Raw genomic sequence first — 26321 nt, forward strand, 5'->3', positions numbered from 1 at the left:
GGCTCTTTCTTTTCCCCAAATGAATATGTTAACAGATTGACACAGCGTGACAGCCCTTCCGACATGGTACTCTCCATATTTTCCCATTTCTCTCCCAACAACCAAGCCCTCATTCTCGAGTTGGTGGAGTCCCTGCTGCGGTACTGGAAGCCACCATCGTCTGAGCTGGCAAGTCAGAAGAGGGATGGTATTCAACCAGATTTGGCCGACGCTCAGTGTAGGCATGAGGGTGTTCAAAGGATCCAGCCAACCCCGTTGGATTTTAAGAGAGAACTACTTCAAATGGTCCTTCGAAGAGTAGAGCGAGTGGGGCGCCTGGGTGGCACAGTCGGTTAAGCGTCCGACTTCAGCCAGGTCACGATCTCGCGGTCTGTGAGTTCGAGCCCCGCGTCAGGCTCTGGGCTGATGGTTCGGAGCCTGGAGCCTGTTTCCGATTCTGTGTCTCCCTCTCTCTCTGCCCCTCCCCCGTTCATGCTCTGTCTCTCTCTGTCCCAAAAATAAATAAACGTTGAAGAGTAGAGCGAGTACTGCAGCGGCCAGATTCCCTGACGATCGTGTCTTCACTTGAGGTTACTTGGCATCGAGCCTCACATATGGTCAGGGGCCTGAGCCGTGTTTGGGGGAGGAGATGAGGGAATGATCTGGCCCCCCAGTAATTGCCAGTGCTGCATGCACTCCCAGGGCACCCCAACTGGGTGCCCAGGGCTTCCTCATGTAAGATGGTTCTAGCTCCTCAAGTGGGGTCTCCCCAGGACCTCTCCTGGACAAAGGGTTGTGCTGGTCACAGGACTCTCTCAAGAGGCAGTGATTTGGTCTTCCATTGGTGTCTCCTGGTGCTGCATAGATTAGAGTGTTTAAATGAGGCTGATGGGGCACCTGGGTGGCTCAGTCAGTTGAGCGTCTGACTCTGGATTTTGGCTCAGGTCAAATGATCCCACGGTTTGTGGGTTCGAGCCCCATCTTGGCCTCTGCTCTGATAGCACAGAGCCTGCTTGGCATTCTCTGTCTCCCTCTCTCTCTGCTCCTCCCCCTCTCACACGCTTTCTACACCCCAGAATAAATAAATAAACATGAAAAAAAATTTTTTAAATAAATGAGGGTACAAATGTAGACTGCCTCACAGTCTCTCCCTTGTTCCCGGAGGGGAGGGATGGCCAAGTGTCTCAGTGGCAGGCATGGGAATCAGTGGGTTGCCCTGCTCCCAGCTTTTTCTGAGCGTCTGTTCTCCTAGCTCCTGCTGATAAGATGGGGCACGGGGACATGGTCCTGTCCCCGTCACAGCTGATTGCATCAGAGAGGTCACCTGACCTGAGGTCGGCCCCTCAGATTCTGTCCTCCACCAGTTGGAAATCAGTATCCAGGGCTGCTTCTCAGTCTCAGTTGGATGTTTGGATCAGGAGGTGCTCTAATGGGAGGCTCTTGTCACTGGGTAGAGAGAGCTAGTTCCCCAAGAAGGAGAGGAATGTGGTAGGCGTGCAAGAGAGGCACTTCCCAGAGCCCTTGCTGAGGGGGGGGGGGGGGGAAGGTAGCTCTCCTGGCTCCCGTCCTTGGAGTTACCGGCTGCTTGTGCTGCCCCTTACGATGCTTGCAGCCTTCCAGAAACCCCCCTTTTGCTCAGGGTGCCTTGCATGGCTTTTCCCTGTAGCCACACCAGCCTGTCGTTCACAATACATTCTGATTGAACAACACAAGGCAAATGAGTTGGAAGAATAATTCAGCAAAAATAACAATGCCTACTGATTTCAGGGGGCAGTCCCATGGTCACAGTCACTCGCAGTGCGTACCAGGACTTTGGATGGCTGTTGGCTTTGGGGGCAAACATATGGTAAGATCCAGTGGCTTCCCCCATGCCAGGAAAGCGTGTCCTTGGTCATTAGCTTGTGTGCAGTACAGGGAGGTCTCAGCAGTTCTGGCCCCTCAAATGTCCCTTAAGGAGCGGTCAGCAGGCGGGTCACTTTCAGCACACGCTGCCTGTCAGTGGGGAAGGATTGCTGCTGCTTGCTGAAAAGCCTAGCTTTCTAAAATAAGTTGCTGATGGTGACTTTCTGGGGAGGAGGGGCTTTCGTCTGTGGCTTCTGAGTTGGGAGGACCCAATTACCAAGTTGTCCTTTTCTGAAGTGCTAATTTGCTTCAGACCACAGCAGTCCTGTTTGTTTCTAAGCACAATGGAAGCAGTGCAGCAGCCTGGAATGCCACTGCCACACTCGACTGTTGGTGTCTCTCCAGTCCTTTTCTGCCTGTCGGGTCCCCTTCCCACCTCTCCATCCCATGCCCTCTCCCCACAACCTGAGGGTGCAAAGTGGAGGTGCGCGTTGACGTGTCCTAGATGAGACCTGTTTGCTACAAAAGGACTCTTTGTGATCACACATAGTTGGCAAAACCAAGCGCAAGGTGTCACAGGATGTACATAGTTAATAACAGCGTCAGGAGGGACTCCTCTGTTTGTGGGGAGTGGGTTACGGGGATGCGGTAAGGTGTTCACAAAGGCCTAGAACACCGGGAAAAATGCCAGTCACAAGAGATCTGTGGAAAATCCTAAGCACGTTCACAGGAGGACGAAGTGATTACTGTCTTGGAGTGTCGGGAAAGGCCTCTCGGTGCAAAGGGCATCGCAGTTAGGCTTGGAAAGGCAGGCACAACCTGGCTGGGCGGCCGTGGGGCAGGAGGGCTGGGCACGTGGAACCAGCAGGCGCCACGCAGGAGCAAGCTTGCCAGGGGCAGCTGTGTCATGTCAGGGGTAAAAAGTGGAGCTGTGTTTGCCCCCATCACCAGGACCAAGAGCTAATTACATAGCTTTTCCAAGGAGCTACGCACCCGTTTTATAGGGAATAGATTTCTGGTGCAATGCACCATTTACTAATAGCACCTTCTTAGATACTTTCTTTTTTTGCTTCCAACGTCTGTCAGGTTTTTGACAGAATCTTTGTCTATATGTGAAAGGTGGGAAGGTTGCCTGTACAGGTTTTATGAATTTATCTTTAGCCAGCTTCACTGATTCTTAAAGTGAGCCAGGATGTTTGACTCTAGGTGAGAAAAGGTTGAGAGTGTGTTTGCCTAGGGAAAATAAAGGCATTGTGATAATAAAGCAAGAGCTCCTTCAAGTGCCGTATCCCCCTTTAAAGAACCCAGCTCGTTTTCGTTGCAACCTCATTACACCGAACAGGTATTTCTGTTGGTCTTCATGTGACAAAATTATGTGACCTATCACTTCTTCTTTGGAGATCAAAAGAAAATACAACTTGGAGTCTGGGAAAATGGTTTCCCTGGTGCCTGTGTTGCTAACGCTCCTATTCATTCATGTATGAAAATCCAGGGAGATAATTGTCTGGGAAACACACAAAGCTTCCGGGACAATAGTCAGGATCAGAATGACTTTTCAGGCAATTCTGCCTTTCCTGCTGGCTTCCCATCCATAGGACTTCTGTCCCATGGTTGCCTCTGGAGATTCTGTGGGAGTACCCAGAAAGCTGTTTACCTTCTGTTGTCACACTTCCCAGGGCGACCCACTCCATTTTGGGCAATGCCTATTATTAGAAAGTTCTTCCCTGTATTGAGACAAAAATCTGCTCCTCTATAACTTTCCCCCATACTGGCTTAAATATAGACTTCTGAGGACTGACCTAGAAACACAGGCACCACATCTAACACTGCTTGCAAAACAAATGCATTCAGAGCTCCAAACAAGTAATGTATAAATAATCTTCTGGGGCACGACCCCATTCATAAGTTGGCACGTGCCCAGTAGTGGACATGGCAGGCGTGTGCCAGGAAAGGAGAAGGGAGAAGACCGATGCTCGCAGGGTCAGTGTGTAGAGCCCATCTGTTCACACCCCTGCCTTTCCCCGCGTTTCCTGCATGCTGACAACTAGAAACTGCTTTAAAAACGCGTGGAGATTGGTCCAGAATGCTGCTTTCCTCACCATTCACCTTAAGAAGCTCCTGGGGGGTGTACAGAAAGCTGGGCTTCTCTCTACATCACTCCCCTTCCTGGACCTCAGCCCTGGGAGCTCGCTGGTTCTGCTCACGCTGCCGCGGGATGCGGGGAGTCGTGAGGGTGGGGGGAGCTGCCTTCCAGTCGCACAGACAGCAGTCTAACTCTGGGCTGTACCCCTTCTTAGCTCTGCGACTCCGAGCAAGTAGCCAAACCTCTCAGAGCCTCGGTTTTTAGAGCCTGTTTTTCATCTGCAAAACAGAGATCAAGAGTAAATGTGATGAAGCATGAAAGGAGCATGCCGTTTATCACAGGCATGTACACAGGTGACTGATTCCGGTCCGTGCTCTTGGTTTGTGAAGGACGGATCACCTCCCCCTTCCAGGCTGTGGGGCAGGCAGATACGTCACCAACCGCCTCAGCTGGCAACTCAGCCCACCACTTTGGGTCCGCACTACTTTGAAAGTCACTGTCTCGGACTTCCACAGCCTCAGAGTGGGTTCCCCTCATATGTATATTTCAGCCACAGCTTCTTGGTGTTTGGATTTCCCCCCTCCCCCGCCCCAGGGTAAAACCCAGAACACTTTAGTTTCCTAAACTTGTCCCAGAACGTGCTACAGTTTTCTGTTTGCATCTTTGATTCTTCAGATTGGCGGTCCTCGCGTAGATTTGTGTGTGAAGTGTGTGATATTTAACACTTCCGGCTCATCCCAGCATACACATCAGGATATTTAGTCCCCATCCTGGTTCGTTTAAAGTATCAAGCTGTAGCTTGGAGCAGAACGTGTTTCCGTTTCTTATAGATTTGCGTGCTTGAGAGAGGAGAAATAATGGGATAGCCTTTTAAAATAAATCAGTTAGTGACTAGGCCTGCAGGTTTTTTTTTGTTTTTTGTTTTTTTGTTTTTTTAATTCTGGCCCCCAGATTCTTAGGGTTGAGAACCAACCTGGCATTGTTGCCAGCATGGATGACACTGGCTTCTGGGCTTTTCTTACAGAGGAGTTAGGGGCACAGGTCAGCTACTTAAGAGGATGTTAAGAGAAGGCAGTGGTTGCGGGCCAGGGCTTTGAGTGCCTGTTCTGCCACTTAGTGGGGATGACCTCAGGCAAGGTTTATAGGATTATTACGAGATTGAGCTGGACAGAGCATTAAAGCACTTAGCAGCGTGCCCGGCACACAGTAAGCTCCTCCACCAACCGCCACCCCCCCACCCCCCGCCGCCCCTCACTGTTGTACATTTTTTGAGAGACAAAGCGTGCTGGCATAAGCACTGCTCATTCTCTTGACTCCTAACCATCAATTATTGACCTCATGGAGTTATAGGATGTTAGAGCCTCGAATTACATTTCCATTAGTGGATCAGACCTAGCCATGCCCGGGCTCTCTCATTTAGTCCCCCTTGTGGTCACAAGCAGACGTTTGCGAAGCGGTGTGCTGGATCAGAAACGAATTGGCCAAGGAACGGGGTTTTATCTGAGTAAAGCTGCCTGGACCCTGAGAGTCAGGTCCACTATTTGGTTTCTTTAGTGCAATGTCAGTGACCATAGGTCTTCTGTCCTTCTGTCCTCCAAAGCTCACACTGGCCTACCAGCCTGTCATCTTGTAGTCAATCACTTCACACATATTTACTGAGCACCTACTATGGGGAGGCATTTGTCTTGGCTTTGGGGATACATCAATGAAACAGGCAAAATTCCCCACCCTCATGGAGCTTAAATTCATTTGGGGAGACAGACCAAGAGAGTAAATCAAATAGCATTTGGAGATGGTAAGTGTGCTGGAGAAAAATAAAGGATGAAAGGGCATAAGGAATGCCAGAGAGGCAGGGTTCTAGTTTTAAATCGTGTCGTGAGGGGAGGGGCTCGTTCTCACTCAGAAATGAGAGATCTCTGAAGTCCAGGCAGAGGAAAGAGCAAGTGCAAAGTCCCTGAGGCAGGAAGCAGGCCAAGAGTATTCTGGAGGAGCAAAAAGGCCCAGGAGGGCTAGAGCCGAGTAAGCACGGAGGGAGCCACTGGAGGTCCCATCAGAGGAACCAGGGAAGGGTGCACCGGCTCCCGCTCTGCAAAGTGGGATGTGTGGAAGGTTTTGAGCAAAGGGCAAGGGTAGAGACAGGGAGAGATGCCAGGGATGGTGGCTGGGCCCAAGTGGCAGTGGTAGACATGGCAAAGTATTCTCTTTGTGCGTTTCTGGAATGACTGAATTATTTTTCTTTTTTTGCCAAGAACATGTGTTACCTAAAGTTAATTCCTGCAATACCCTGTCAATATCAGACATCTGAATAGTGCCCATGTCTCTCATTTGGTGGCAGTGTCACATATGCGTGCGATGTGGATATTTGAATATTGAGAGGAAGGTTAAATAAGTCACTAATAGAGATGAGTTTTTGTCTTCCCTTGAATCATCTCAGGGGAAAGTTCGGACCACCGAAAGACCACCACCACCTTACCATTTGCGTAAGAATCTTGTTATTGAACAGGTGGTTCTACTCATTTAAAAACGGGCCCTCTTCTGGCATTACGTCTCATCAGTGCCAAGTTCATCTGAAAAGAGGCAGGAGCTCGCCTAGCCCCTCAGCCCCCATTAACACAAAGCCAGATCGAGCACAGGCCTTCAGGGATTGCCTTGCTGTCTACATTCTCGCTTCGTGTTTGCTTTAGATGTGTATATATACATGTAGGATTGTTGGGGGTTTTTTGGTATTTTGAAGATGATATGTAAAAATTTTGCAAAGAAAATTTTCCCTTTTGCGCATAATGGAACTCCAGGAAAGCAAAACCTGTTCAACAACATAATCATGAGGGAGACCTGTGCTGTTCAGCCACAGATTGGCATTTAGAGTCATATGTATGGAGTTGCTGATAGGAGTAGTTTATCCACATTCGTTCCCACCCAGCAACTCCCAAGGACATGGCCACTGGAAGGGAGCTCAATTTGAAGACGAGATCACCACAAGATTCAGTCCGCATTTATTGATCTCCCGCTGGGTGTTCACTGTGGGCACAGTGACTGGCTTTCAAATTAAAAAAACAATGGGAATCATCCTCAGACAAGCAGTGATTCTATTAAATGGGCATTAGGACAGAATGTCTGAACGACCTGTTGTCTTGTAAGATCAGACCCAGGTTGTGTGTGGGTGAGGCTCCGGTGGGTACAGAGGAGGTGACTGACCTTATTTCCTCCCACAAGACTCTGCAAATCATAATATATACACAATTAACAACACAAGATGGGATAAATGTGCAGTCAGCAGAAACTTTCTGTCAACAGGTATTAATAATATAGTTGCAGCTCTTGTTTGTAAGCTTACACTGACATGGTATTTTTTTTTAATACCTCTTCTTATTAGTGTGGAATTTGATCCATCTTTTCACAGCACTGGTCCGCTCATAGGTCACCTGAGGAAAGGAAGCACAGCCACCTGCTCATGACACTAAGGCTGTTTGTTGGTGTCCCTGGTGCTTACCTGCCTCTGTGTGTGTGTGTGTGTGTGTGTGTGTGTGTGTGTGTGTGTGTGTGTGTCAACTGGGCCAACAGATTTTAAATCTGAGCGAGATCAACTTGGGGGTTCTGTGGAGGGGGTGTGGCACAGAGGGAATCCCCCAGACATTAAGCTTCTGTCACTTTAGCCACTGCAGCTGCTCCTGATTCCTAAGTACACAAATCTCCTCCTAAGTGGCTTCGCTGCCCCAATTCTTAATAGGCACTCACCTATATGCCATCTATTTATATATCTGGGTCATCCGTGCAACCAGAGGTATGAGCTACGCCCAGACAGACTTAACCTCTGCTTTGTTCACTCGCTTCTCTTACATGCTCCTAGAGGCTTGAAGTTGGAGGAGGATACTCCCTGTTGGCGTAAATCAAACACCCAAGTCCAGTGGTCAACATTTTCAGGGAGAACTCGACAATACTTACCAACGGGGGAAAAAAATGCCAAGAAGCTCAGAATAAGCTGCCCTTAAAATTTCTCCCTGATACAACGGAACTTTTCTCAACGTGCTGATAAGCATGAAGCGAAATTCTTTTTGGCTTCCGGGGCCTTCCTTTGTGGATTTGTTTTTTGTTTTGTCCTGGTTTGGTTGTTTATTTGTTTGTTGTTTGAGAGGGAGCAGACCTAAAGTCCAGAACTTTAGGACCTAAAGTTGTTTGAGAGGGAGCAGACCTAAAGTCCAGGACCCTGTAGTAGGATATACAGGGTCCCTAGTAACATGTTGGGACATTTCCTACGACCCTTTGTTGAATAGTGGAATTAATATAAGGTGGAACCGGTTGGGCTAATTCGAAAGGGGTCTAGTAATTGAAGTAGTAAAAGGCTGTGTGAGTGAAGTGGTCTTTACTATGATTTTAGCAGCTGTGTCACCTTGACTTCCTGTGGTCGGCCTACCTCCACCATGTCTCCACCACGTCCGGACCCAGTTTTTAATTCAGGAAGGACTGCCAACAGTGATCCATTTCCACCGCTTCCTGGGCCCCTAGGACATTAGAGATTGTCCAGTCTCCAGCCAGCCACCTGCTTGGGGGCCCCTCCCCAGCTAGACTCCCGCAGGCTGAGTACAAAGCTCGGCCAGCACAGGCCCCGGGTGAACGCTGTTGACGAGCGTGGTCTGCACCCTAGCTAGTGGCGGGGCCTGCTCTTGGCCCCTCTGAGGGATGCTGGGCAGCTCAAAGAAGCACGTAAAACTTTCGCACTGGAAGGGCTCCTGTAGGTGTTCCTAAGGCCAGTCCCGTCATTTCACAGAGAAAGAACGAAGGCACAGATCTGCGACGGGCGGGAGCTGGTGGCTGCATATTTAAGGCCTCCGGGAGGACAGGAAGCATTGTTTGATGGAATTAAAGCATTCCTGGAGTTGTTTCCTATGACACGATCAGCCGCTTCACTACGTAAGCCTAAGTGAAGAAAGGCCTGTGGTGAGCCCACAGCCAGAGCTGGAATTCCTGACTTTTCATAGGGCTGTTCAAAGCCCTTTTCATATTTTCCGAAGCATCTATGTAGGATCCGTTAGACAGTGTGTGCATCAGACCCTGGCTGCTCAGTGACAAGATCCAAGCAGAAGCCAGAGTTTGTGACAAGTCACTGTGCGCTCGTGACCTAACTCCTGGAATTTGAATTCTAGGAATCGGCTACAGGACGACACAGTATTGAAATATAAAATGCAATTGTAGTGGGCTTTACCGGGTATACAAAAGACTACCGTGCCTGCCCGTTGGCGTACTCGGGGCCCGTGAACTGTGCTGGCCTTCTGTTTCCGAGAAGTGTTTAGAAAAGGAAGAAGTCCCTTTCTTCGAGTCTCCCACTTCTCCTGTTGGAAGCCCCCTTCACAGACTTGTGCATTCGGTTCTGCATCTCCTCCCGCTTCCCCAAATTCCGGCACCAGTTCCCCACATTCTAGTGATGGCATCCTTCCCACCATCCTCTGCTTCTGTTTCCTAAGACACAACGGTCCCTCAGCTGTCACTTGCGGCCTCAGCCCTGACTTGCCTCTGCGACTCTCTCCCAGACTGCAGTCGCACATCCACGGGTGCCTTCTGAATATTCCCTGCGGGGCCTTTGGTCACCTCAAATCCAATAGAAAACAGGGCCAGGACCGGATGGTCTCTGAGTTTCCTATTGGTTCTCAAACCCAGGTTTAACAAACCCGTGTTTAAGATCATCTCAGTTCTCTCCCTTTCCTCAAACTTCCCCATCCGCTTTTAATGATCGCACTAATCTCCCCATTATGTAAGTTGTATAATGTGTGCTCTCTTCCACATATACTGTAGCCACAAAAGCCAGGGAGCAAAAGGGTTGAATTGGCTGACATACTCGCTGAGAGAGGAGCAGCTCAGAGCATATGTCTTCACTGCTCTCAGGATGACACGGGCATCTTCATATAAAAAGTAAGGCTTGTTGTCATGCTAGTGACCCTTATACATTTTTGAGTGTCTCTTTAAAACTGCGATGCATGACCCCCTGGGCAGCTTTTTCTTTCCTTGTCTTCCCCGGCAACCAGTTGTCACCTCGGAGAGCTGGCGGAACACCAGTAGGCGTGGAGTCCACAGATGAGCCGACTTTCCTACTCCCACTGCTGATGGTTTGTCAGTCACGGGGAGGACCTAATAAACTCTCTTGTGTTCCTTTGCCCAATGGGCACGTCCCTAAATAGATTTCAGAGTGAATAAGCACGACGACGTGGAGATTCTGATTTGGTGCATCACAACATTAGAGCTGCAGGGAAGCACTGGACATCAGGCCTCTCCACCTCCTGATCTTACTGAAGAGGGGACGGAGGCCCAGGAAGGTTAGGTGAACTGCCCAAAGTCACACAGCTGATTTGTGACAAACGGCGGCCCCAGCCCTGGTATCCTGACTCCCAGCCCACAGCTCTTTCCTTCACCTGCCTTTTAAACATACCGGCTCCCCTGCGGCCCCTCATCTGGACAGGGCTCTCCAGCCCCCTGGAAAACCCCAATAAATTCCGCCTCCTGGTCCAAAACAGTGTTTTCAAAAGTACTCTGTTATACAATCTTAAGTTGTAAATGTGATGGATCCGCACCCTTACTACTTCAAGTTTAAAGAGAAAACCACGACGTGGTGGAAACTGCTGATTTGTCTGCCTTCCTGTGTGTTTTATCCACATGCACAAAATCAGGTCAGAACACCTTCCAAGCCGTGCAGAGATGCCCTCCCCCGCAGCCTCCTCAGCATCACGCTTCAAGGAAGAATAGGCAGAAAGCACAGTTTGCTGGTTCCTTCTGAAAACCTAATTCCTGAGGACCCTCTATTTTCAGGATTTAATCACTGTTTTAATTATTACTTAGTTGTATTTATTGTAATTACTGTATGTATGGAGTTTCTGTGCCATGTGGTTTTTCTGAGGTATAGAATCGTCTGGAGTGGGGGAAGAACATTTGACAATGCCTCTGCTCTGCACGGAGTCGCCAGGGGTGAATTAACCTATAGACCCCTAGGATGAGTGAACCTTGGCTTTCACCTAAAATGCTATCTAGCTGAGATTTCGGCCCACAACTTCTCCTGTGTGTTTCTTTAGGCTGGCTTTAGTTCCTGTGCTTTGTATCCCATTTGGCTTCTTAGGATGGGGTGTCTTCAGGGCGCCTGCGTGGCTCAGTCGGTTAACAAAGTCGGTCCAACTTTGGCTCAGGTCATGATCTCACGGTTCATGGAATGGAGCCCTGCCATCGGGCTGTGTGCTGCCAGCTCAGAGCCTGGAGCCTGCTTCGGATTCTGTGTCTCCCTCTCTCTGCCCCTCCCTCCATCTCTCTCTCTCTCTCTCTCTCTCTCTCAAAAATAAGTAAACATTAAAAAAATTTTTGTTGAAGGATGGGGTGTCTTCGAGAGAGCTTGTGCTTCTGTAAGTCAATTTTTCATTGTCTTTTCTTTAATTCCATAACACATGGGTTCATGAGCCCCACCTACAAGAACAGATACACATTATTCCAACGGTGACACAAGCGTGTATTTAGCAACTCATACAGTTAAAGAAATAAAAAATACAGGGACTTTGCACCGTCAGAACCATACCAGGCATAGCCTTTCACGGTAAGACAGGAGCTGCTGCTGCTGCTGCCGCTTAGTCAGAGGGCTGTGGTCTGTGTGCAGAAGAGGCAGCGGGCCCAAGTTCAATGCCTGTGGGCGCTTGAGAAACATAGAAGCGCTGTATCTCTGGCTCCTCTCTGAGGATCAGGACGCTGCAGGGACAATTGAGAGACTTCCCTGCATTAGCTGTGTTGACCTGGCGGGAGCAAAGGACAGTGCTGATCTCTGCCACTGCTACCCCAGTATCCACTTTAGGACGAAACCAAACCTCAGTAAGTCTCTTCCAGAGCGTTTTGGACACCCCGTGATATACTGGCAAACCTACCCACGGTATCCTTTCAATGTAATTTTAAGGTAATGTGAGCCATCACATTTCCTAGTTCTGATTTACCTTTTCTACTGCTACCATTATAGGTTTTTTGGCCTCATCGCCAAGCCTAAATTAGAAGTAGCGGGGGTACATCGCTATCTGTATATCTTGAGCTGCACAGGAAGCACACAGAATATGTCGAGCCGCCCCGGGATGCTAGGAACGATATGAGACTGAGACTCAGCCTGGCTACTGCCGGCAGGCGCTGGGCCTGCCCTCCTGGCTTGTGGTTGACGTGAGGGTGTATGGGAGGCGGCGGTACCTTCCCCAGGCCACTCGTGTGGGCTCTGATCTCCAGGCTCTGATCTGTCCCCTCTAAAGCCACACCGTTGGCTCCTTGCTAATGGAGTCTTCCGAGAAAGAAACATAACTTCCTTGAGAAAGCTAAAGCAGTGACACAATGATTGGCTTAGAAAGTTCAGGTCTCTGAGGTGCCCGGACACAGAATTGCTTTGGTGAACCCTGAGCCTCGCGTGTGCTTGTAAAGGTACACGCAGGGGTGAGTGTGCGTGGGTGGGTGCTGACAAGAACCAAGGAGAAAATGACACAGACAACGAAGACTTTTGCATTTGGCTTGTCTTTGTATGTTTCTTTTCCTTGGTAAGAAGCATTATTATAGTAGGCAAAAAGAGAAAGCACTAGATTGTGTGTTACGGAGCTTCAGCCCTTTGCCGGTAGTTTTTTCCTTCAGCAGCCTGGCACTTTCGTCCACCAGCACTGCCACCAGCAAGTAGGGTTTTACTCACTGCAGGGCGCACCGCAGCCCAACCTTCTCTCCCTTGTCCATCTCATCGTTTCTTCTTTGCCCTTAGCATTATGATTTCCCCGGATCACAGCACCTGCCTAGATTGGCATTCTTACCATTTCTGAGAGTTCCTAGCAGAGATTCAGAGAGTATGGCAGGGAGATGGCTAACATGAAACTTCTTTCCCCTCCTCACATCCACAATCGGCTGTGTATCCGTCCGTGCAGCAGACACACAACTCCTGCCCTCGAGGGAGGTCACAGTCCTGGATGTGCACAGGAGGAGGAAAGGGCGCAGCACGACGATGGCATAAGTTCTGTGTAAGGAGGCTGGGAGGCGTGGGCACAGTATGCTGAACGAGCTTAGGATGTAGATAGGTAGTGATAGGAAGGGGAAGAATTCTAGGTAAGGGGATCATCACGAGCAAACTTTGAGAAGCAGTAAAGCACAGGAAGTACACAGAGAACAGCTCCATTTTACTGGAACTACACAGAGTGCAGAAAGACTAAGGAGGGAGATGCGGCTGCAGAGGCGGGTCCTGTTTGTGCAAAACACCTTGCGTATGTGGGGCTCGGGCTTCCAGACGCAGAGCTGGTCGCTCAGGGATCTTTGAGTGTGAGAAGAGCAACACTGGAGAAGGTCTTTTCTCTCTGGGCTGTTCTTAGATTCCTACCAGAGAGGTGCTGGGTGGAGAAAGGGCTCCTTAGAGGGTGAACTGACCTGGTCAAGTTCAAGATACTGGATGGCTTTTCTCCCATACAATGTGGCACCCACAGTGTTGTGTTTCTTTGCGTCCATTGGCAGTCTTTAAGAGGTACCTCTGAGGTCTGCAAAAATAGCCTTTTAATTTTAATGTAATTTACATTTTATGAAGATTTTAATAAGTTGTTATCATAGGTTTTGCACCTTACGTGAGAGAGGTGTCCTATACAAAAACAGTGATTGCATTCTGAGAAAGTACTTTTTGAACGGAGGAAAGGGATAGAAATGTTGATACCGTTAGCCTTAAAAGCCAGATTTCTGTTAACTTTGATATACTGCATTCACTATTTGTTATGATGGTAAGTGAACTTGATGAGATGACTGGTCCCAGAAATCTAAGCTATCAGACTCTCATGTTTGGTCACTAAAGCCATCGCACCCCAATAGCGACTGGCAGTAGGTGTGTAGAAACGAGCTGCTCAGTGCATGTCTGAAGCGTTACTGAATCTTCGGAGGCAGTCACATGAAATAGCAAGTCTGTGGATGAGACTTATATTCAGCCTGAACAGCGACTGGCATAACTGAGTTTTTAGTTCTGTTCAGAACATTTATGCTGTGACATCTACAACATTAGGCAGATAACGGTAGAGTGGGAAGCAGAGGCAGAGGTTTTTCTCTGGTTCCATTTTAAGGCCCCTCACAGTATTCACCCGATGGAGCAGCTTTGTAAGTATATGACATTCAAAGGACTCTTATGAAGAAGAGGTTCTAAGACTCAGAGAAATGAAATCTATGTGTTTGGCAATGAATATTTAGCGTTTCCTCTGTGCCTGGCACTGTGCTAAGCATTGAGTGATAAAAGCTCAGGCACTATCCTTCGTCCCTAGTGTTCACTGAATTCTTACCCCTAATGAGCGGAGAGTTCAATTTTGATTCTGGGGGATAAAAAGCATTTTATGTTTCCATTTTATGCTTCCATGTGGCAGAAGAGGCTGTTCACGAGAGGTAGTTTCTTTAGCAGCCACCAGGTGTCAGCAAAGGACTTGAAACTCTTGACCGCGTCTGCATTCTTGGTTTTCTGAACTCCCCGAGGCCCCCATTGGAACTTTTCAAAGGCAGTAGACCTGCACTGGGCCACCTTCGCCTAAATATTAGTGTCAAATACTTTCTCCTCAATATTGCATCACATTTATTCACCTTTCCCTTATAACACTAGCACTAGTCCCTCGATCTTTTTCTGATTTAAAGCTTCTAATTCGGTCTTTTCACAGTGATGGTTCTACAGAGTAGAAGGCAATCGTGGTGGGGGTGGGGGAATATCACCAAGCTCTTGCTTTTTCCACTCATCCCTTCCACCAAATAGAAGAGAAACAGTCTGATGGTGGAGCTTGGTGGATCCAGACTGCAGAAGGAGTTTTCAGAGTGCACAGGAGAGAGGCCCAGGCATCTTCACTGGCCCTGCCATCTGGTTCCTCGTGTAGCATGCATTTGGGACAGTGTGTTGATTGACAGGGGAAACCTTGGCATGGTGGGTATTGGTTTGTATCATACAGCTTTGCTCCCGTTTCTCATCTCATCACGCCCCCTCGCTGGGATGGCCAGGCGGGACAGGAAGCAGAGGCATTTGGTATAGGACATTGGGCGATAGGGTGGGACAAAACTGGGGAAGGCTCTCCCTGGACACCCGGGCTTCTCTCAAGCTTCATGCAGTGTCAGAAGAGGTGGCCGTTAGAGGGATGTCAGTTTGAATGAGCTGCTAAGCTACTGGGAAACTGAAGGAGAGACCAGCTGGGGAGATAGAGACAGAAAGTCAAGTGCTGGCTTTAGCCACTGATGCTGCTGGGTTGTGTGGCCTGCAGGGGAGGGAGAGTAAGGCATAGCATGTAGCCCCAAGTCTACCCCCTGAAGTAAGGGCCCGATTGATGCAAGGTTCTGCAGTTGAGACATGCTGTGGGGATTTCCTTTGGACCGATCAGCGGGATTTGCCAAATCGCATTACAGCTAATTCCAGGAACTACTCAGATGCTTCTGTTGTTTTGTATTGACTAAAGCACTGTAAATAAGGAAGTGTATCCATAGGGATTCAAAAGTATTTTGAATGTTTTACTTTTGTAGAGATCTTTGCTCTAATAGTGAAAGAAAATCATCTTGCTCCTTACAACATCATGCGAAATGTCCTCAAAACATACCATATCCAGAGGAACCTGGCTAGCTCAGTCTGTAGAGTGTGTAACTCTTGATCTCAGGGTCATGAGTTCAAGTCCCACATTGGACATGAAGCCTACTTTAAATTAATTAGTTAATTATTAAAAATCGTACGAAAGCCACACAGGCTATTAAAGAGGGTGGCTCGGCACTGAGCAGCGGCTCTCCCGGGGAGGGCTCTCACACCTGCATTGGCGTGCAGTTTTAATTCTCTTTAATTTTTTTACAAGTTTATTTACTTATTTTGAGAGAGGACAGGGGAGGGGCAGAGACAGAGGGGGGCAGATGATCCAAAGCGGGCTCCACGTGGACAGCAGAGAGCCAGATGTGGGGCTCGAACTCATGAACCGTGAGATCGTGACCTGAGCCGAGGTTGGACGCTTAACCAGCTGAGCCACCCAGGCGCCCCGCATGCATTTTTTTCAAAACAGTTTTAAAGACAAAGTTTCTTATTATCAGCTTGACTTCCAGTTCATGTGATAACTGCCTGTGGGTTTGTGTAAGGGACAGGTCGAATCGTACAAAACAAAAGGGTGTTTACACTGTGATGCCTTTGAGCCACCCGTCTCCCACATTTCCCACTGCTCCGGGGACTCCTGCAGCAAGCGCCACTTGCCCACGGGAACGTGAGTCTTCGCGTCCAGGCCACATCGCCGCGTCGATTCCCAGCTTCACAGTTTCACGCTCCCTTCTCCTCCCTGCTCTTTTCAGATCACTGGCGTGATCCTGCTGGCTGTTGGAGTCTGGGGCAAACTCACTCTGGGCACCTACATCTCCCTGATCGCCGAGAACTCCACAAATGCCCCCTATGTGCTCATCGGGACCGGCACCACTATTGTGGTGTTTGGCCTGTTCGGATGCTTTGCGACATGCCGTGGTAGCCCGTGGATGCTGAAGCTGGTGAGTGTGTCACAACATAATACTGCTTTTCCGATGACTTTTTGAAACCACAGAAATCACACGAAAGTGACATGGCCCTTCTTGAAGCCACAGACAAGACCTTCATAGGCGTTGCCTCTAATCTTAGTCCAGACCCTTGTCTAATCCACCGTCTAATGCCCTAGAGGGCAAAACAACCCCAAACACAGCTTGGCACACACACGCAAAAAGCCAGTTCTCGTCCCTCGAAGTGGGTGGTAACAGAGCAGTGGCCAGTGGTTCCACGAAGCCATTTATATCCTCATGGCAAGACGCCTTGGGTTAGTTTTGAAGTGTTTCTCCCAAGTCTCTTCAGGTATGTGACTTGCAGCGTGGGCGGGCAGCACCCCTAACATGAGCAGCCTTTCCTCTCCAAGTTCCCACTGGAGCAATACTTCCTGCCTCCTTGAACTTGGCCGTGCTTGGCTGAGTGGACACACTCTTCTCCGAACCTGCACACCCGAGCTCAGTGCTATGGGAGTCGAGCTAAGCCAGAGCTTCCCCGCTCGACAGAAGGTTGGCACAGGAGCAGATTTTGACTGCCAGCCCAGCGCTGGGCGCCTTTACTATAGTAGGACACTCGGCGTGATGTTCCCCAAAGGGCAAGGGGCAGGCTGCTGAAAGGCTGTTACCATGATTCTTAACGTTCTGGTGGACTCATTGCCCAACTGTCTACTCCCTGCCCGTGCTCACTGCCTATGCTAATAAGAGTTCATGTTCAAGGATTTTATAGATAAAAGGTAGCAAGGGCCTCTCCTCAAAAGAACAATTTGTTTGAAGAGATTGATTTCAGATGTCTCATTTTGTGAAAGGGGAGAGTGGAGAGTCTGTCCGTGCCGTGCTGCCCATACTTCCTTGTTTAGCCCTAGATTAGGGGACATTTCATACCCTCTAGTGACAGAGATGGGTGTGAGGATGACTCTCTCCAAAGGAACCACCTTCCAAACTGGCACTGATCAGTCCCTCTCTCGACAGCCTCACGGAAGTAGTGTTTGATTCAGCCACTTCTGTCCTGCAGACCACGCAGGAGGTTGATGGCCTGGCCACCACTGATTCTTCCGGGTTGGTGGAAAAGCCAGAGTGAGGCCACATTGAGGCATTTCTGCTGCTGTCACCTGCTACTCTATGCTGGCCTCCCGAGTCTACCTTCTAGTACTTCTGAGAAGCACTAGGATTTCTTTCTGTCTGGTGTGATAGTCCTCAATTCTGGATGCCTGCTTAAATCACCTGGGCCGCTTTTGAAAGACACCTTCACCAGGGTCCCACCTTCAGCCAACCGAACCAGACTCCACAGCCGCGAGGCCAACCGCCACAGTCTCTAAAAGCCATTTAGGAGATTCCATCCTACAGCGAAGGTTGAGAGCCTCCCGTTCAGTACAACGAGTCGCAAGGGAGGATTAACTTGAAAGGACCAGAAAAGAAAGATGGCTAGGAATTCATCCGTCCGAACAAGAAGGGAGGAGACCTGGCTTACGTCTCTAGTGGCCGAGATGTAACCTCTTTGGGCCTGTCCCCATTTGTGAAAGAACAGCATTGGACTAACTCACCAAGGTTTCTTCCTGAGTGAAGGGGGATAGCAGAGGGGACACAACAATAGAACGGTTCTCTCTGGACTCTGCTGAAGGTGGTTTCAAACCACTCTGCCATGTTCTCCTAACACATGCGAGCTCACTAGCAGGTGAGCCTTTGGAGAGAACTTCTTGAGGTTTTGTCTAGTTTTTAGCTTTGGCCTTTAAAAGCCATCAGCTGGTGTGGGGAGAGCTGGGATGGGAACCCAGGGATGTCTCCTTCCAAAGCCAGGACGATTTCTACTACGGTACTTTCATCTCGAGAAAACTCACCCCCTACCACCTGTATGTAGTGTGCGCTCTTCACAGTAGGCTTTTGGCCAGGGCCTTCTGAAGGAGAAGCAGCTGTTCTCTGGAAGCTCCTAGAAACCGGGAACTTCCCAGCGACAGGAAACTGCCGATCTGGCTGATAAGAGCGGAAGTCACTTGATTAACTGTCTGTCAGTCTAGAATTTTATGGTCCTCATTTAACCTCATTAACTGCAAAACAACTGAAGATAACTATTTCCACTTTATGGAGGCCCAGATTGGCTGCCTCTTTCCTAAGAGTTAGCCCACAACAAAGCTAGGACGTAAACCTACGAGGACTTCTGACTACAGAGTTGAATGTCCTTTCTCCCACCTGCCTCTGACAGTTACTTTCCCACAGGACTTTCTGGTGGATTCTAGGCCTGGTGTGAGACTCTCTCTAGAGTCAAATGTGTTTCTTATTGCATTTTATAGTAAGTTGAGAGACAGATGTCATGTCCATGGGGAGTTCTACTCATAACTGTGTTCGCTATTTTGTTTTATGTTTTTTAAAGTCTATTTATTTATTTATTTTGAGAGAGAGAGACAAACAGACAGAGAACCAGCGGGGGAGGGGCAGAGAGAGAGGGGACCGAGGATCAGAAGGGGGTCCTGTGCTGACAGCAGACAGCCCGATGTAGGGCTTGAACTCATGAACCATGAGATCATGACCTGAGCCGAAGTTGGAAGCTCAACTGACTGAGCCACCCAGGCGCCCCTGTGTTTGCTAGTTTAGTGGCCATGCTTTAAGTGTACGTAGAGACTTTTGTTAATATTTGCTACAAAACTGGCATTTTAAGCCAATATTCCCTCCTTTTAACATGTGCCACTAGCTGAGAAAAGTAGTTTATGATCTTATGCACATACGTACTTTATAAGCAAGTAACATGACCATGTACAGTCGATCCAAATTCTAAAGCATCACCTAGGAGCATTCCAAACATTCCATTTTATTTTGAGATGAGAAGAAACAGATTGTAAGACATATGCCTTGTAGGAAAAGAGTCACTTTTCTTTCCTTTTATCTGCTTTTCAAAGTCACAAAAATGGAAACCCTTAATGTCTCATAAGTACCATGTAATTCATCCCTGAACTTAGGCACACGTGTGTGCACACGCACACACACTCAACTTGGAAAATAAGAAGCACTGAGGGTTTCGGACGCTTATGGAGAGTGTTAGTAGGACAGCTTCTTTGCTTTTTAAAGATTATCGACTCCACACACTGTGCAGAACAAGACAGGTACGGAGCCCACCGGCCCCTGCTGTAAGTGCTACATTCAGGCACGATCACCATATCGAGGAAGAACGTTGACCTGTGCGCGTTCTGGTCTTTCTTTCAGGATGGGATTGGTACAGTCACAGAGGAAGGGGTTTGGAAGCCATTTTATTAGCTTTGCTCAAGAAAACTGGAGGGATTTGCCCACCTGAAGAGAAGCAGCAGGTTGGCACCATGGCTGTGTTCCCACATATGAAGGGCGATTGTGGAGAAGCAAGGTTGGGCTGGTGCTTCTAGCTCTTGAAAGCAGTTCTGACACCAGGGAGTAGAAGTTGCAAGGAGGCAGACTGTGGCCAGGAGAAAGAAAGCCTTTCCAGCAATTGGAACGGTGTGAAAACTGAATGGGCTGCAAGGGGCGCGTGGGTGGAGGGACTAGGCTGGGCTCACAGATGCTAGAGGAAGGGTGCTTGCAGGTGCCGGCTGACCATCATGACCAAGGTGGTCTGAAGGACTCCCGGACGGGGCAGAACGGTGTCCTGCGACCTCCAGAGCACTTTCCCACTCGACGATTCCGGCATCACAAATAGTGCATACCTGAGTTATAAAAAGCCCTTCCAGATTTCTCCTGGTTGAGCCCAGTCTCCGGATGTGCTCTCCTTAGCATGTGTGGCCCAAAATGCTCGCGCATATTTAAACAGACACGTTTCTATATTGAGGCTCATGTGGGGAAATCTGGACAAGGGTATTTTTAAGCTTTTCCTAAACTTTGGAGAATATGAGGATTTGTGTGATTCCCTGTGATAAGAAGTTAGCTACCCGGAAGGAACACTCATTTCCATCCTGACGTGTCTGACTCTGTCCCTGTGTGCTTGGTTTTCAGTATGCCATGTTCCTGTCCCTGGTGTTCCTGGCTGAGCTGGTAGCTGGCATTTCAGGGTTTGTGTTTCGTCATGAGGTGAGTATACACGAAGTACAGAACTCACTGAAAGGGGCTTTGGGAGGAGGATTTCTGAAACCTCTCAGAATGTGTAAAGGGCACATATGGGCTAGCTGGCATCTCCGGTGGTATCGCTGTTTTCCAAATGTCACTTAATATGGGCTGAAATGCCAATAAAAATCTAAATGCCGCAGGAATTTCGCCAAACTCAAAACCTTAGTTGTTGATCCTCTATTTCTTGATATAGCTACTGCATGAAATGATTCTCCACCCGGTTTTAAAGCGAGTGACCTTCAAAGTAGATTAAATACTCCTTTTAAAATAGCAGCTTCAGCAAGGCCCAAGATTTCTGTGATTGCTCGGTATCCCCCAAACAGCCTGGGCTCCCCTGTCTCCTCCCCAGAGCCCTGGGGGCCACCCCCTGCCAACTGGGAGGGTAGAAACGGAGGCTAGATGCGAGGAGCCTTGTGGAAGGAGAGAAGGCAGTCGTGATCTGAAACCCCTACAGCGCTTTGTTTCTAATTCACATGTCCTATTTTAGACTTCTAAAGCTGGAGAAAAAGGATTTCGAATACTGTTTTGTGATCGTGATGTAGTTTCAAGGACACTGCTGGCTGTCTGGTATCGTGTGTGGCCATTCTCACCCATACTCTCACTGTGGCTGCTCTGTTCAGACCACGGGGAGCCTCTCAGGCAGAGCTAAGACGTCCTCATGCTGTCTGTAGCCACCGTGGTGTCGCCTTTCAGACACGTATAGTGGTGATAGGTCAGGCAGGGTAGGTGCTACGATAAAGGGCTGGTTCTGACAACCCCCTCCCCCCGCCCCAATAGGCTGTTAGCACACCCTGTAAATAACAGTAAAGCCACAAGTAGATACGCGCGTGTTAGAAAGGAAAAGAAGTGCAAGACAGAGGTGGAAAAGACAATGAGGCTGTTGAAAGTCTGGCATGATCTGTCCCAGACCCTGGTTCTGTGCTTTACCAAGTTCAGTTCCCAGTCAGCTGGCTTATGCACTTTCTGCCCCTTTCCCCTACTTGCTGTAGTTTTCCCCTTACCAGAGGTGCAATCTCAGGTGTCAAGGCTGACTTCTAGAACCCATCTTGTGCAGGTGCCGTATCTGGAATTAGATTCCCCATTCTTATTCTCAGGTGAGGTGAAACCTGATGAAGTCACGGCCTCGGCAGCCCTAGAGGTACCCCCAGTGGGTGTGCGAACCACAGATGCAGCCAAACCCTTGCCCCCTTCCCCCCCAATATACTGCCGTGACTGGGCTCCACTAGGGGTGGGGGGTTCTCTCAGTGGTCCCTGATACCCAGTGCCTGGGCCCCCTTATCTACCTCCCCTCGGTGCATCTGAAACACTTAAGGGAGCTGGAGGGAGGGGGATGGGTCGCAATGCCACTCTGACCACCGGCGAGTGGAAGTCTTCAAAGCGGCCCGGTTCTATTCTGTGTGCACCTGCCCACAACAGACAACGCAGGTGCAGTGACATGAAAGGACACAGCCAGGTGTGGCATCCACCATGGCTTAGAAGCTCCATGTGACTAGTGCCCACTGATCTCTTCTTTATCCCATGGGCATACCGTCCAGTATTTCAGCAAGGAACATGCCTAGTCAAGAGAGCCGCCATACTTAGCCCTAAGCTTCTCAGCAGGCAGTTATTGTCATCTGCCGTCCCCCCGACTCCAGAGTCATGTGGGCAATTGGGGGCAGTCTTACCCTAAGTGTGGAGTTGCCTGGTAACACGCCTGAGACCCTACCTTCAGCAGGTTTCCAGGGGAACAGAGATCGAAAGTTACCCCACAGTCAAATGCGCTCGCAGAGGAGGGGAGGGGTTTTGTTAACTACTTAGTAGTAAGAAAAGTTCATATATTTTAGCCTCTCTTTTTGGCCCCTATAAGGACAGGTAAGTGAAAGTTGGTTGTGCCCTCCCCCTGTATGTTAGAACAGGGATCTGTTTCCCGTCACAGCCACAGCAGGCTTCCTGCCCTCCAGTGGCCTGTCCTTTGTTATTCTTCTGAGTAAGGGCAGGAAAAGTTATGGACAGAAGGGTGGGCATCAGTCAATTCGAAGACAGTAAGTAGAAAAAGCCAGGCCTGAGGTTGGCCACTCACCCTCACAGCCCTCTCAGAAACTGGCCACTTCACTGGGTTCCTCTGGATTGGGGATGAGGGGAATGTTCTTTCAAATCCCTCAGCGAATTTTCTGAGGTCTTTTGTCTCAGAAAACAGGGCATTCCCTCCCTGGCCTACATTTATTCAGAGATTTTTTCAGAAGAGGTCATCTTGGGGTAGAAGTGGGCATGAACATGAGTCCATTTGGGCGGCAGTGGACCAGAACCGCACTCCCCCTTGTCTTCCATAGATCAAGGACACCTTCCTGAGGACTTACACGGACGCCATGCAGAATTACAATGGCAACGATGAGAGGAGCCGGGCGGTGGATCACGTGCAGCGCAGCGTAAGTCCCAGGGAAGGAGACTGGGCTGGCCACCGCCCATGACGTCAGGCCTTCGGCCTGGGGGGCTGCTGGGGGCGGGGGGCCGTCAGCCTTTGCTCTTGACTCCCGCTCTCCGGTCCTGTGTCCAAGAGTTCACACCCAGCACTGGTCCAGGGGCCAGTTATCCGGGCCATTGGTATCAAGAGGGTCCCCTGCCTGTGGCTTGCCTTTCGTCAGTATGAATTAGGAACACCCCAAGGAAAGCTAGCTTGCCCTGAAAATAAATCTGAAGCCTCGAAAAGGAGGCAGTGGGTGTAGGCAGCCTTGCTGAGCATTCTGGAAGTGGTGTGTATAGGCTGGGTGGAGAGCTCAGATGAGCCGTGTTTACCGGCATGGGCGGTGTAGTGGGGTGGGCAGGGGGCCTAGGAGAAGCCGAGGGTCTGGCGGGAGTGGGAAGGCCCTAGGCTGCCTGATGCTTTGCAGAGGAGATGAGGAAAATGGCGGTCTCGTGCCTGGAGGTGCTCAGGGGGCAGGTGCCGGTGCTCAAGCTGATGGCCCATCTGGAGCACCCGGGGAAGTTTTGGGTTTGGGGTGTTTTTTGCGTGTTTTTTTTTGTTACTTCAGAAGCAGTATTTTTTTTTTTTCTTTTTGGTATTTTGATAAAAATTCAAACTTAACCGAAAAGTTGCTAGAAGAATGTAAGGAACTAGCTACCTTTTACCCAGTCACTTTCCACTTTTGCCCCATTTCCTTGAATGCTCTTTATGTCTGGGGTTGGCACATCTTTTATGGAAAGGGTCATATGGTAATTAGGCTCTGAGTGTGGTACAGTCTCTGTCACAGCCACGCGGCTCTGCTCTTATGGCACAGAAGCGGCCATATTGTGTAAATGGGCAGGCGTGGCTGTGTCTCAGTGAAACTTGATTTACAAAATCAGGCAGCTGGTAGGCTGTAGTTTACCAACAACAGCTCTCTCTTCCTCTGTGTACATCATTCTCCACCCTAAACCATTACTTACCAGTAGAGATCTTATATATCTATAAGGTCTAAAAAGAGCTTTTTAGTTTTGTTAATGTTTATTTATTTTTGCGAGAGTGTGACCACGAGAGGGGGAGGGGCAGAGAGAGAGGGAGACAGAGGATCTGAGGCGGGCTTTGCACTGACAGCGGAGTCCGAACTCATGAGCCGTGAGATCGTGACCTGAGCCGAAGTCGGCCGCTTAACCAACTGAGCCACCCAGGCGCCCCTAAAAAGAGATTTTGAAAACCATTTTTGTCTCGGCTTCCCCATCAGTATCCTGATTTAGTTGATCTGTACCTTCAATAGCACCCAACTATTGATTTTGATGCTGATCCAGGCCAGAGAACCTACTGCTTTGCTTTGTGGACTTGGTAAGGAAGCCAACACAAAACGCAATCTAGGATTGACTTCCTTTTTCTCAGTCCAGTTGAGCCTCCCGGTGAATATAATAGTTAATGGAGTCTCAGCTCATCTGTACTCACCAAAGCTGTGCCTGTTCACTCAGGGCCTCGGCCCGTGTTTCTCTTCTAAACGGTGCAGGGTTGTGAGGGAGGAGACCGCTATGTCTTTGACCTGCACCCTTTGGCTCTTCCCCTCCCCCGTTAACAGCTGAGCTGCTGTGGCGTGCAGAACTACACCAACTGGAGCACCAGCCCCTACTTCCTGGAGCGCGGCATCCCCCTGAGTTGCTGCATGAACGAAACCGACTGCAATTCCCAGGATCTACACAATCTGACTGTGGCGGCCACCAAAGTTAACCAGAAGGTACACTTCCTGTCAGCCCTGACGGGATCCGTGGTGAATGTTTGGGGGAGGGCTTTTTGTCGTTGTTTCTATGGAACTGTGACAAACGGGTTAGAAATGTCGTCCAGGAGAGAGTGCGGGATCTTTCTGCGCAGCCCTTTATTGCCTGGGAGAGGCACTCGAGGCTGTCCGCTCCTGAAGGAGTGAGCTGTGAGTCAGCAAGAAGCTACCAGGCGTAGTTAGGGAGGTTTAGCTACGGTTCCTGTTCACCCTGGTGCGGATGTCAGACAGGGAATGTTGCCTTTCTTTCTGGCTGTCTTTCTTCTGCTTAATCTACCTTCTAAACATGGAATTATTCACAGCTGGGTGCCAGTCCTTAGCAGGAAGGGGGACTAGAGTTGACAGACAACATCTGCTCCTGCCAGGAGGGTGGCCTTTATTTTAGGGCGTTCTCGGCTCTAGGAAAAGAAATCAGCAACTCCGCTTCAACTCACTGTCAGAATCCTGACTCCCAAAGAAATCCGAGAGAGGGAGAGGGAGAGAGAGAGAGAGAGAGGAAAAGACGGGCTAAAAGAAATCTGCAAGGTAGCATGTACTAAAAATGAAGTAAATAAAATTTCAGTAGTCAGAGAAAAAAGGAAGACCAATTCTGTATCCCACTTCACAGAGAATATGATGAAGGCATGATAAAACTGTGTGAAGGGGGTCTGTGTTCTTAAATGTTTAGAGAAATTCCAGATAAATAATATGTTTTGGTAAAACAGAAGGGAGGGGAAAAAAACACCCTATTGTTGACTTTACCTGCTGTTCCGCAGCCATCGGGTAAATTATCTTTTCTTACTAAGATAAAATTCTGTTCTTGCAAGGTCTTCAAAACTTGATGTGATCTGGGCCAACTACTGAATAATTCATAGAAGATAGCCATGTTCTCAAGATTAGAATGTTAAGAAATGGTTTCTATATTTTACCCATTTAATGTTGGTATTTGTAGCATAAATGCTACGGAGCATTGTTGCCATTCTAGAAGCTCATTCTGTCATTCTGGGCTTATCGCTTGCTACTGGTGTCGTGAGGTTAAGATGTTCAGTACTGACTGCTTCCACTTCCTGTCTTAGCTCAGAGGACATCTGCTCCTACTGGAATTTTCTTATGAATCCAAAGTGTGAGGCTTCCTTTGCCTCTCATCAGTAAGGTGACTTCTGGTTTCCTTGTGGACATCCCCACTGAGCCCCCATAGATGTTGTTATGCTGCCATTTTACGAAGCGCCAAGCATACCCAGCTGCAGTGGACGCTCCAATTTATAAAAGATAAGAAATGCTTTTGGCTGTGAGACGTTGGCATAGCAAAGTCTCAGGAGGTCGTTTGTTGAAGCAGGCAGCCATCAACCTGGATAAAGTCTTCCATTACAGCGAAATTTCCTTTGTGAAAGGTGGAGATCTACAAGTCAGGAAGGAGCATGGGCTCCGGAGTCAGACTCCAGTTTAAATTCTGGCTCAGCCACTTGCTGGTTGTGCAGCCCTGATCGAGTGACTTACCCTTTCTCCGTCTTCTTTTTCACATCAGTAAAAGGGAGATAATCATCCCCCCCACCTAGGATTGATATGAGGATTGAGTGACATAAAGTATCTAAAGCACAGTGCCTGGCCCAGAGTATAGACAAGAGAAACGTGAACTGCGATGTTAAATGTTAACTGTGACGTAA

General features: G+C 49.0%; 1 protein-coding gene across 2 annotated transcripts in view; it reads left to right on the top strand.

Moving 5' to 3' along the window:
* The window catches only part of TSPAN7 (tetraspanin 7), a 125536-nt gene that overhangs the window by 84753 nt on the left and 14462 nt on the right, over positions 1 to 26321 (top strand). For both annotated transcript variants that reach the window (XM_045472874.1, XM_045472873.1), the window contains exons 2-5: positions 16199 to 16387; positions 20360 to 20434; positions 22780 to 22875; positions 24484 to 24639. In XM_045472874.1, coding sequence (XP_045328830.1) covers positions 16199 to 16387; positions 20360 to 20434; positions 22780 to 22875; positions 24484 to 24639 — 516 coding nt within the window. The remainder of the gene's footprint in view (positions 1 to 16198; positions 16388 to 20359; positions 20435 to 22779; positions 22876 to 24483; positions 24640 to 26321) is intronic.

This window comes from Leopardus geoffroyi, chromosome X (genome assembly GCF_018350155.1).
Source record: "Leopardus geoffroyi isolate Oge1 chromosome X, O.geoffroyi_Oge1_pat1.0, whole genome shotgun sequence".
Lineage (NCBI taxonomy): Eukaryota > Metazoa > Chordata > Mammalia > Carnivora > Felidae > Leopardus > Leopardus geoffroyi.